Raw genomic sequence first — 11,928 nt, 5'->3', positions numbered from 1 at the left:
AAGAAAACACACACACACACACACACACACACACACACAAGCACATACATGCACATACAGGCAAAAGCATGGTGGTAGTAAAATGGATAGGGAAAAAATGAACAAAATGAAAGAAACAAACACACACACAACACACACCGCACTATACATCAGAATGGGGGATAGAGGGTGAGGAAGGTTCTCAGTCAACCATACACATGTAACAAACAGTATCATTAGAATGAGCGATTTACATAACACGTTATGTCACAAGGTGGTAAAGGCGATGTTCTTTTTTAAGGTGGTTGGACAATGGTGTTGTTTAACTGTTTCTGAGAGTGAGTTCCATAGGATGGCGCCTTTGTAAATCAGACTGGATTTGAACAAGTCAGTTCTTGGGATTGGGATTTGGACTTTCATTCTTGATGAGATAGATAGATAGATAGATAGATAGATAGATAGAGAGAGAGAGAGAGAGAGAGAGCTCCAGTCCTCTTGTCAATATTAATCTCTCTCTCTCTCTCTCTCTCTCTCTCTCTCTCTCTATATATATATATATATAAATTATATACATACATACATACACACACACACACACACATATATATATATATATGTGTGTGTGTGTGTGTGTGTGTGTGTGTGTGTGTGTGTGTGTGTGCGTGCGTGCGTGCGTGTGTGTGTGCGTGTGTGTGTGCAAGGAAAAAAAAAGCAAAGAAGCAAAGAAAAGCTATACGACGTAATAAATAAATAAATAAATAAATAAACTGTACAGAAAATGAATGAAAAAAAGACAAAGAAATGAATGAAAAAAAAAAAAAGAATAGTGACAACAAGACAGGAAGAGCTGTTGGGAAAGACAGAAGAAGAGTGAAGAAAAAAGTAAAAACAAAAAAAGGCTTTGCGTTGTCCATTTTTTCTTTGGAAATCCAGGTACTGCTTTTTCACTGAATATGAAAATGAAATGTCCTGTATCGCTTTTAGACATACCACTCCCCTGCTTTCCAGCTTCTTCACGTTTGTTGGTTTGCATGTACATATATTCTACATATATGCTTTTATTTCTTTTATGGCACCGCATGTATGATAAACAAACCAGATTTTAAAAAAAAATGGAGATTATAATAAAGGATTCAATCTCGAGCGCACAGTAGCACTTCTCGGAAGATTAAACCAAAAAGTTTTGTTGTTGTTGATGCTGTTTGTTCTGGCTGTTTTTTTCTATTCAAATCAACATAAACAACACCCATTTAGCGCAGAGTTACGGCAAAAAGGGCGGGTTCATTGCAATGCGCAATCTACGTAGTCCACACACATTGCAGGGATCAGGCCAAAGTCAGTTGACGCTGCACCTTTTTGGAAATGCGAAAAGCGTGCGCCGATTTCGAGACGGTGGAAACAATAGAAGCTTTTAATCCGAGCATTGATGAACGTGCTGGGAATGTACCTCTGTGTCTCTGCCTGTCTGTCTGTCTGTCTCTGTGTCTCTGTCTCTATATCTGCCGTCGACCCCTAGCTTTCCGTGTGTGTGTGTGTGTGTGTCTCTCTCTCTCTCTGTCTTTATCTGTCTGTCTGTGTCATTGTCTCTGTTTTTCTCTGTCTCTCCTTTCTCTCTCTCTCTGTCTGCATGTCTGTCTGTCTGTCTGTCTGTCTGTCTCTCTCTCTCTCTCCTCTCTCTCTCTCTCTCTCTCTCTGACGACACTTCCTGAATTCCTGAAGAATATTTCTTGCAGACTTGGAAGAAGAAAAAACAACAACAAAAAACGCTATGGAACTCTCTGTTTGAAAATCTTTCTATGTCATTCTATCAATCCGTCCATCTGTCTGTCTGTCTCTTTGCCTCTCCGTCTGTCCCTCTGTCTGTATGTCTGGCTGGCTGGGCCAACACTACCCTTAAGAAAAAAAATATATTCTCCAGAATTTGAGAAGTTTCGGTTTCACATTCACCCTGTCTCTCACTCTGTCTCTCTTTCTCGTTTGTTCTGTCTGTCTCTCCATCTTTCCTTTCATTTCTTGTTTTCTATTGACAGATTTTCTTTTTTTTTTTCCTTTCTGTTTGTGTGCAAGATTTTTTTCCCCCCCGTCTTTGCTGATTCCTTCTTTTCTTTTCTTTTTTCCATTTATATTTTATTTTTATTTTTTTATTTTTTGTTCGTTCCTTAAAATCTTCCCTCCGGCATATATTCTAACAGTGTACCTGTGTGTGTGTGTGTGTGTGTGTGTGTGTGTGTGTGTGTGTGTGTGTGTGTGTGTGTGTGTGTGTGTGTGTGTGTGTGTGTGTGTGTGTGTGGTTCTGTTGGCAGGTCCTCTGGATGACGGTCCTTTCGGCAGCATTCTGTGGAGGGTAATTATCATCAGGTGTTCGTGTGATCTATGTTCGGGTGTCAGTCCCTTTCATTGTCTCTCTGTCTGTCCATCTGTCTGTGTGTCTACTCAACTGTCTCTGTATCGGTCCATTAACCTCCTGCCTGCCTGCCTGCCTGCCTGTCTATATATATATATATATATATATATATATATATATATATATATATATTCATTTATCTAGCTATCTACCCGACTATCTATCTATCTATCTATCTATCTATCTATCTATCTATCTATCTATCCATCCATCCATCTTTCTATATGTTTATCCATCTCTCTATGTATCAAGCTGTCTATGATTGTATATCTGTCTGGCAGGCTGTGCATCTGTATGCTGTGTGCTCCATATGCCGCTGTATAAGCTTGTTGAATTATGTATGTATGTGTGTATGCATGTATGTATGTATGTATGTATGTATCTATGTATGTATGTATCAATGTATGTGTATATGTGTATGCATACACGTATACATACATGTATAATTCTAGCACTATACGCTGTTCCGTGTTTAGTGTGTTGTTTGCACAATATAGTATGCACATAATGTCATAGTATGCAATATAGTCTGGTAAAATATAACATGATCTGATGCAATGAGATGTGTAACAAATATGATCAACACTTAATAAACAATGAACAAATAGATAAGGAAATAAATATGTGTATAACTTATTAACCAAACATTATAATGGGTTAAAGAAAAAAAAAGAAATAAAAAGCTACAACAGATGATGATCAAGATAAGAAATCTGTTAATTTATTTTCTTTATTTTCATGGGAACAAGGGCAGATTATTTGCGGTGACCGCCCTGCATCCTTCAGCTTCATTTTGAAAAGAAATCGGTTTGTTTCCACAAAGAGTATCAAAGCGTTGTTGTCGTTGTTTGTTTGTTTTAACTCTCTCCATACGAACGGCGAAAGAGACGACGTTAACAGCGTTTCACCCCAATTACCATCATCAAAATATTGCAAGCGGAAGGCTCTTATACTGAAGAGGTGAATGTTGACAAAGAATACCACAGTTCTGACGAGGGAAGCTAAAGGTTGGGTCATTCAGACACCCACTGGACATCCGAGGGGTCTGTGTAGAGGAGAAGAGAGGACTGGCCGTACTGAGTGAGTTAAAAAATGCCTTTCGTGCATCCCCCCCCCCCAACCCCCCCCCCTTTCGCTTTTATTGATTGTCAGCTTCTGGTGTCTCTGGCGCTGTCTTCTGTTTCATTTTAGTTCCGTTTTCATCAGACTAAACCTCAATGGGAATCAAAGGAATCTCTGCTGCATCAAAAAAAAGAACACAGGTTTTGGTGTTTAGTTTTTCAGCACATTTCAGCACCCTCTTCTCCATCAGCACCCTCTTCTCCATCAGCACCCGCTCCTTCATCAGCACCCTCTCCTTCATCAGCACCCGCTTCTCCATCAGCACCCTCTTCTCCATCAGCACCCTCTTCTTCATCAGCACCCTCTTCTCCATCAGCACCCTCTCCTCCATCAGCACCCGCTTCTCTATCAGCACCCTCTTCTCCATCAGAACCCTCTCCTTCATCAGCACCCTCTTCTCCATCAGCACCCACTTCTTCATCAGCACCCACTTCTTCATCAGCACCCTCTTCTTCATCAGCACCCTCTTCATCAGCACCCTCTTCTCCATCAGCACCCTCTCCTTCATCAGCACCCTCTTTTCCATCAACACCCTCTCCTTCATCAGCACCCTCTCCTCCATCAGCACCCGCTTCTCTATCAGCACCCTCTCCTCCATCAGCACCCTCTCCATCAGCACCCGCTCCTCCATCAGCACCCGCTCCTTCATCAGCACCCTCTTCTCCATCAGCACCCGCTTCTCCATCAGTACCCTCTTCTCCATCAGCACCCTCTCCTTCATCAGCACCCTCTTCTCCATCAGCACCCGCTCCTTCATCAGCACCCTCTTCTCCATCAGCACCCTCTTCTCCATCAGCACCCTCTCCTTCATCAGCACCCTCTTCTCCATCAGCACCCGCTCCTTCATCAGCACCCGCTTCTCTATCAGCACCCTCTCCTTCATCAGCACCCTCTTCTCCATCAGCACCCTCTCCTTCATCAGCACCCTCTTCTCCATCAGCACCCGCTCCTTCATCAGCACCCTCTTCTCCATCAGCACCCTCTCCTTCATCAACACCCTCTTCTCCATCAGCACCCTCTGCTTCATCAGCACCCTCTTCTCCATCAGCACCCTCTTCTTCATCAGCACCCTCTTCTCCATCAGCACCCTCTCCTTCATCAGCACCCTCTTCTCCATCAGCACCCTCTCCTTCATCAGCACCCTCTCCTTCATCAGCACCCTCTTCTCCATCAGCACCCTCTTCTCCATCAGCACCCTCTGCTTCATCAGCACCCCTCCTCCATCAGTACCCTCTGCTTCATCAGCACCCCTCCTCCATCAGCACCCTCTCCTTCATCAGCACCCCTCCTCCATCAGCACCCCTCCTCCATCAGTACCCTCTGCTTCATCAGCACCCCTCCTCCATCAGCACCCCTCCTCCATCAGCACCCTCTGCTTCATCAGCACCCCTCCTCCATCAGCACCCCTCCTCCATCAGTACCCTCTGCTTCATCAGCACCCCTCCTCCATCAGCACCCCTCCTCCATCAGCACCCTCTGCTTCATCAGCACCCCTCCTCCATCAGCACCCCTCCTCCATCAGCACCCTCTGCTTCATCAGCACCCCTCCTCCATCAGCACCCCTCCTCCATCAGTACCCTCTGCTTCATCAGCACCCCTCCTCCATCAGCACCCCTCCTCCATCAGCACCCTCTCCTTCATCAGCACCCCTCGTTCATCAGCACCCCTCCTCCATCAGCACCCTCTCCTCCATCAGCACCTCTCCTTCATCAGCACCCTCTTCTTCATCAGCACCCGCTTCTTCATCAGCACCCGCTTCTTCATCAGCACCCGCTTCTTCATCAGCACCCGCTTCTCTATCAGCACCCGCTTCTCTATCAGCACCCTCTTCTTCATCAGCACCCGCTTCTCTATCAGCACCCTCTTCTTCATCAGCACCCGCTTCTCTATCAGCACCCTCTTCTCCATCAGCACCCTCTTCTTCATCAGCACCCGCTTCTCCATCAGCACCCGCTTCTTCATCAGCACCCACTTCTTCATCAGCACCCTCTTCTTCATCAGCACCCTCTTCATCAGCACCCTCTTCTCCATCAGCACCCTCTCCTTCATCAGCACCCTCTTTTCCATCAACACCCTCTCCTTCATCAGCACCCTCTCCTCCATCAGCACCCGCTTCTCTATCAGCACCCTCTCCTCCATCAGCACCCTCTCCATCAGCACCCGCTCCTCCATCAGCACCCGCTCCTTCATCAGCACCCTCTTCTCCATCAGCACCCGCTTCTCCATCAGTACCCTCTTCTCCATCAGCACCCTCTCCTTCATCAGCACCCTCTTCTCCATCAGCACCCGCTCCTTCATCAGCACCCTCTTCTCCATCAGCACCCTCTTCTCCATCAGCACCCTCTCCTTCATCAGCACCCTCTTCTCCATCAGCACCCGCTCCTTCATCAGCACCCGCTTCTCTATCAGCACCCTCTCCTTCATCAGCACCCTCTTCTCCATCAGCACCCTCTCCTTCATCAGCACCCTCTTCTCCATCAGCACCCGCTCCTTCATCAGCACCCTCTCCTCCATCAGCACCCTCTCCTTCATCAGCACCCTCTCCTTCTCCATCAGCACCCTCTTCTCCATCAGCACCCTCTTCTCCATCAGCACCCTCTCCTTCATCAGCACCCCTCCTCCATCAGTACCCTCTGCTTCATCAGCACCCCTCCTCCATCAGCACCCTCTCCTTCATCAGCACCCCTCCTCCATCAGCACCCCTCCTCCATCAGTACCCTCTGCTTCATCAGCACCCCTCCTCCATCAGCACCCCTCCTCCATCAGCACCCTCTGCTTCATCAGCACCCCTCCTCCATCAGCACCCCTCCTCCATCAGTACCCTCTGCTTCATCAGCACCCCTCCTCCATCAGCACCCCTCCTCCATCAGCACCCTCTGCTTCATCAGCACCCCTCCTCCATCAGCACCCCTCCTCCATCAGCACCCTCTGCTTCATCAGCACCCCTCCTCCATCAGCACCCCTCCTCCATCAGTACCCTCTGCTTCATCAGCACCCCTCCTCCATCAGCACCCCTCCTCCATCAGCACCCTCTGCTTCATCAGCACCCCTCCTCCATCAGCACCCCTCCTCCATCAGTACCCTCTGCTTCATCAGCACCCCTCCTCCATCAGCACCCCTCCTCCATCAGCACCCTCTGCTTCATCAGCACCCCTCCTCCATCAGCACCCCTCCTCCATCAGTACCCTCTGCTTCATCAGCTCCCCTCCTCCATCAGCACCCTCTGCTTCATCAGCACCCCTCCTCCATCAGCACCCTCTGCTTCATCAGCACCCCTCCTCCATCAGCACCCCTCCTCCATCAGTAGCCTCTCCTCCATCAGCACCCGCTTCTTCATCAGCACCCGCTTCTCTATCAGCTGGGTTTTTTTTTTTATCGTCATGCTTTGTTCTGCTTTTCTTTCTTTCTTTCTTTCTTTTTTTTTTTTTTTTTGGTTGTCTTTGTTTCTCGCTTTCTTTATTTCGTCCCTCTCTTCCTTCTTCCTTCTTTCTCTCCTTATGCCCTTTATTCCTTCATTTCATCCTTTCTTTCTTTCGTCCCTCGGTTCTTTCTTCCTTCTTTCTCTCCTTATGCCCTTTATTCTACATTTCATCCTTTCTTTATTTCGTCCCTCTCTTCCTTCTTCCTTCTTTCTCTCCTTATGCCCTTTATTCCTTCATTTCATCCTTTCTTTCTTTCGTCCCTCCCTTCTTTCTTCCTTCTTTCTCTCCTTATGCCCTTTATTCCTTCATTTCATCCTTTCTTTATTTCGTCCCTCTCTTCCTTCTTCCTTCTTTCTCTCCTTATGCCCTTTATTCTTCATTTCATCCTTTCTTTATTTCTTCCCTCCCTTCCTTCTTCCTTCTTTCTCTCCTTATGCCCTTTATTCCTTCATTTCATCCTTTCTTTATTTCGTCCCTCACTTCTTTCTTCCTTCTTTCTCTCCTTATGCCCTTTATTCTACATTTCATCCTTTCTTTATTTCGTCCCTCCCTTCTTTCTTCCTTCTTTCTCTCCTTATGCCCTTTATTCCTTCATTTCATCCTTTCTTTATTTCGTCCCTCCCTTCTTTCTTCCTTCTTTCTCTCCTTATGCCTTTTATTCCTTCATTTCATCCTTTCTTTATTTCGTCCCTCCGCTTCTTCTCTCAATCGTTCTTCCTTCTTTGTTCTTTCTTTCTGTCATTCTCTCGCTTTCTATCTGTCTTATTTTTCTTTCTTTCGCTTTCTTATATCTTTCTTTCTTTCTTTCTCTTTCTTTCTTTCTGTATTCCGAGAGAGGAAGAACAAGAGCAAGAGATGCCGCTCTGCCTTTCAAGCGTTGTCTTCAGTTCCGAACCCCGCCACAAGACTAAGAATTCGCCTTTAGAATCCATCACGGAGGATTCTTAACACACGGAGGAGAAAGATGCAGAGAAATGGCCACTCTGGGCAGGCCAATGGCAGCATAGCTGTGATCTTTGGAGCCCGGGGCATAACATGAAAATGACTACCTCCCTCACCCATCCCTCGCCTTCCCTTTTCCTCTTCTCTCTCTCTCCCCCCTCACCCCCCATGCCCATTCCTCGTGCCCAAAAGCTTCCAACCCAAAGTTCTAGCACCGTAATATAACATAACAAGAGAGGCAAGGCCTTCAAGACTCACCTGTGATACACTAAAAAAAAAAAAAAAAAAAAAAAAAAAGTTTAAGATGAGAAAGATCAGTTTAAAGCAAATTTAGTTCCCTAGCATTAATTACAGAGTAATTTCCTTTTTTTACTATCTGCACCAAAACGTTTGCAAAATAAATAAAACTTCCATGCTTAGCAAAAGAAGTTCCTGTTTGAACAAAAAAAATGATAATAATGACTGCTCTTGTTGTTGGGTCAGAATATCAGATCAAAGTGCCAAGTTTAGAGAATACAAAAAAATATAAATATAACAGTAAATGCAGTTTGCATGTAATTAGGCTTCATTTTTTTAATTCTTTTGTGCCCATCCCAGAGGTGCAATATTGTTTTAAACAAAATGACTGGAAAGAACTGAATTTTTCCTATTTTTGTGCCTAATTTGGTGTCAACTGACAAAGTATTTGCAGAGAAAATGTCAATGTTAAAGTTTACCACGGACACACAGACATACACAGACACAGACACACACACACACACACACACACACACACAACCGAACACCGGGTTAAAACATAGACTCACTTTGTTTACACAAGTGAGTCAATAAATCAATCATCCAGTATTTTCATTCTGCAGACGAAAGAGAGAAGGCTTTTAGGCAGGTGGAATTATCAAACAACACGAAGCTTCAAAAATAGGTCTTTGTATGGATTCCAGAAGTTGATTATTCCCTCTGAAGGAGAGATCAGCAGGGATATGTTTATTTGGGGTGCTTCTCTTCAACTTGCGGCGAGAAGCAAATAGCAGTCTTGTGAACTCCTCACAGAGGGAAACATCTGTCGATTGCTGGTGTCATGCAGGCTTGCCTCCCCTACCGATAATAATAATAATAATAATAATAATGATAATAATGGTATTTATATAGCGCTGGATCTTGTGCAGAGACAAATCAAAGCGCTTTCGCACCAGTCATTCACACGCATGCATAACTCTAAAACTGTAGAAACTAAAGACAAGGAAGGGCAGGCAAGGGAGGCTGTTTTGGGAAGAGGTGGGTTTTAAGGCCAGACTTGAAAGAGCTGAGTGTGGAGACTTGACGAAGCGAAAAAGGAAGTTCATTCCAATCGCAAGGTCCAGAGAAAGAACGGCGGCCAATAGTCGAGTGTTTGAATCTGGGTATGCGTAAACAGAGTGGATCCGAAGCCGATCGTAGTGAGCGAGATGGAGTGTAGAGGTGAAGGCAGCCACAGAGATAGGAAGGGGCAGTTTTGTGACTGCATCTATAACATAGAGTGCTGATCTTGTACTTTATTCGGTGTGTGATTATCCCCCTTCTCCTTCTTCACTAACCCCTTCCCCCACACACCCAGGATTGATAACATATCAGACTTACGTTCAGTATTCAGGACAAGTTATGACGGAATAGCATCGATTCACCCATCTTCCTGTTGCAAGGATACGGGTGGAATTTATTTGTATTTGTATTTCTTTTTATCACAACAGATTTCTCTGTGTGAAATTCGGGCTGCTCTTCCCAGGGAGAGCGCGTCGCTACACTACAGCGCCACCCATTTTTTTTGTATTTTTTCCTGCATGCAGTTTTATTTGTTTTTCCTATCGATGTGGATTTTTCTACAGAATTTTGCCAGGAACAACCCTTTTGTTGCCGTGGGTTCTTTTACGTGCGCTAAGTGCATGCTGCACACGGGACCTCGGTTTATCGTCTCATCCGAATGACTAGCGTCCAGACCACCACTCAAGGTCTAGTGGAGGCGGAGAAAATATCGGCGGCTGAACCGTGATTCGAACCAGCGCGCTCAGATTCTCTCGCTTCCTAGGCGGACGCGTTACCTCTAGGCCATCACTCCATGGAATGGCAAATTTATGGACAGTCGTTAATTTGATCTTTTTGTCTCAACGTATTTCTCTGTGTGAGAGAGAGCACGTCGCTCAACTGAGAGCGCTTTTTTTTTTCTGCCTGCAATTTCATTTCTTTTCCTATCGAAGTGGATTTTTCCACCGAATTTTGCCAGGGACAACCCTTTTGTTGCCGTGGGTTCTCGTACGTGCGCAAACTGCATGCTGACCACGGGACCTCGATTTTTCGTCTCATCCGAACAACTAGCGTCCAGACCACCACCTAGTGGAGGGATAGAAAACACTGGCGACTGTGGATATATGCTTTCTGCCAAACGGCGCACCTTCTGGAAGTGCCTACGATCCAATAAAAGGCATTTGGTGTAAATGGTTTATGTAAATGAAGCGTTGTCCCCGGGGCTGAAAGGGTTAACCTGTCAGGGTCAGGCGACAGAATGGTGGCCGACAGAACAACTGTACGAGTCAAGGAAGGAAGGAAGGAAGGAAGGAAGGAAGGTTGGACGGAAGGAGCAATAAACAAACAACAGAAACAAAGATAAATAACGAAAAACAAAATGAATTAAGTAACGCAAAAAATAAAACTAAACAATTAAATAAATCTTTTGAAATCCGTCAATTGGTTTAATATGTTTCTTAAACAAAATGAAACAAACAAACAAAGTGTTTGACATCCGTCAATTGTTTTAACATGCTTGTTTTTTTGTTGAGGTCTTTGCAGTGAGGTCAAAGCGGCAAAACTCGCTTTACTGCAGCATACCAAGTAAAAGGAGATGAATATACCAATAAACGAAAAACAAAGAAGCAGAATACATCGATAGATAGACAAGTCTCATTCCCGTCTCTCATCCACAAACGGCACTTCCAAACAACCAGAGGAATCTTTTCGGGTTTCAAGTTCTGGGCATTATGACTAAAGCTCAGTCAGTTTTTTTATCCCGCAACACGCCATTTCTTGTTCTGCTCGGGAAGGTAAAACGTGTGTGCGTGTGCGTGTGTGTGTGTGTGTGTGTGTGTGTGTGTGTGTGTGCGTGTGTGTGTGAGTGTGTGTGTGTGTGTGTGTGCATGTGTGTGTGTGTGTGCGTATGTGTATGTGTTTGTGTGCGTGTGTGTGTGTGTGTGTGTGCGTGTGTGTGTGTGTGTGTGTGGTTGGGGGGTAGGCGGGGGCGGCAGATGGGTAATGGAGGTCCGAGACAAACAGGAAGTCAGAAAAAAAACCGACATGTGCATGTGCCCCATTCTGCCAGAAATTTCTGATCTCGCTACACTTCCTGTCTGGTGTGAGTAGAGAAGAACACCCCAAAGGGGTCATGAACTGCAGGCCCATTATCATGATTTGACTCCACTCCATTGCCCCACTTCATTTGGACAGATCGGGTTTCTTCCCTTTGACAGCTGGACAGGGTTCCAGACACAAAGCAGGGACGTCTGAGGTCAGCAGGGGAACACTACAACTCCAAAATGAATGAATAAATAAATAAATAAGCAAATAAGTCAATAGATAAAGACATAAATGAATAAATCAATAAAGAAAGAAAGAACGACTAAAGAATAAGAGAAAGATATAAATACATACGTAAACATATACATGAATAAATGCATAGAAATAATTTAAGGAAATGAAATGAAATTCAAGCCTTTGTTTGTTTGTTTTTCTCTTCAGTGTGTGGTCCGAGGTTTATTTGAAGAGAAACCGATAATAAGAAAAAGGGGGAAAGGCATGTTACACCAAACAAAGAGAAGAAGAAGAAGAACAGAAGAAGAAGAAGAAGAAGATGAAGAAGAAGAAGGAGAAGGAGAAGAAGAAGAAGAAGGAGGAGAAGAAGAAGAATCACACACACACACACACACACACACACACACACACACACACACACACACACACACACACGACACGTCTACATATATATATCACTCGTAGTGAAACGACGTAAACTGAAAACAAGAGAACAGACAGTAG

The 11,928-nt window shown here is 44.9% G+C and overlaps 2 protein-coding genes across 2 annotated transcripts in view; both read left to right on the top strand.

Annotated features, from left to right (window-relative positions):
• The window catches only part of LOC143281509 (uncharacterized), a 287,528-nt gene that overhangs the window by 233,999 nt on the left and 41,601 nt on the right, over positions 1–11,928 (top strand). Inside the window, exon 3 of the mRNA XM_076586721.1 lies at positions 2,283–2,323. Within this exon, the coding sequence (XP_076442836.1) occupies positions 2,283–2,323 (41 nt within the window). The remainder of the gene's footprint in view (positions 1–2,282; positions 2,324–11,928) is intronic.
• Positions 4,514–5,517, top strand: LOC143281788 (uncharacterized; the record flags this gene model as incomplete). The annotated part of the gene is made up of 2 exons (XM_076587085.1): positions 4,514–4,624; positions 4,855–5,517. Coding segments are annotated over 2 exons (774 nt in total), but the record flags the coding sequence as incomplete, so codon positions are not given.

The sequence above is a fragment of the Babylonia areolata genome, chromosome 4 (genome assembly GCF_041734735.1).
Source record: "Babylonia areolata isolate BAREFJ2019XMU chromosome 4, ASM4173473v1, whole genome shotgun sequence".
Taxonomy (NCBI): domain Eukaryota; kingdom Metazoa; phylum Mollusca; class Gastropoda; order Neogastropoda; family Buccinidae; genus Babylonia; species Babylonia areolata.
Note: the sequence above shows the minus strand (reverse complement) of the source record. Positions and strands in the feature narration are given on the sequence as shown.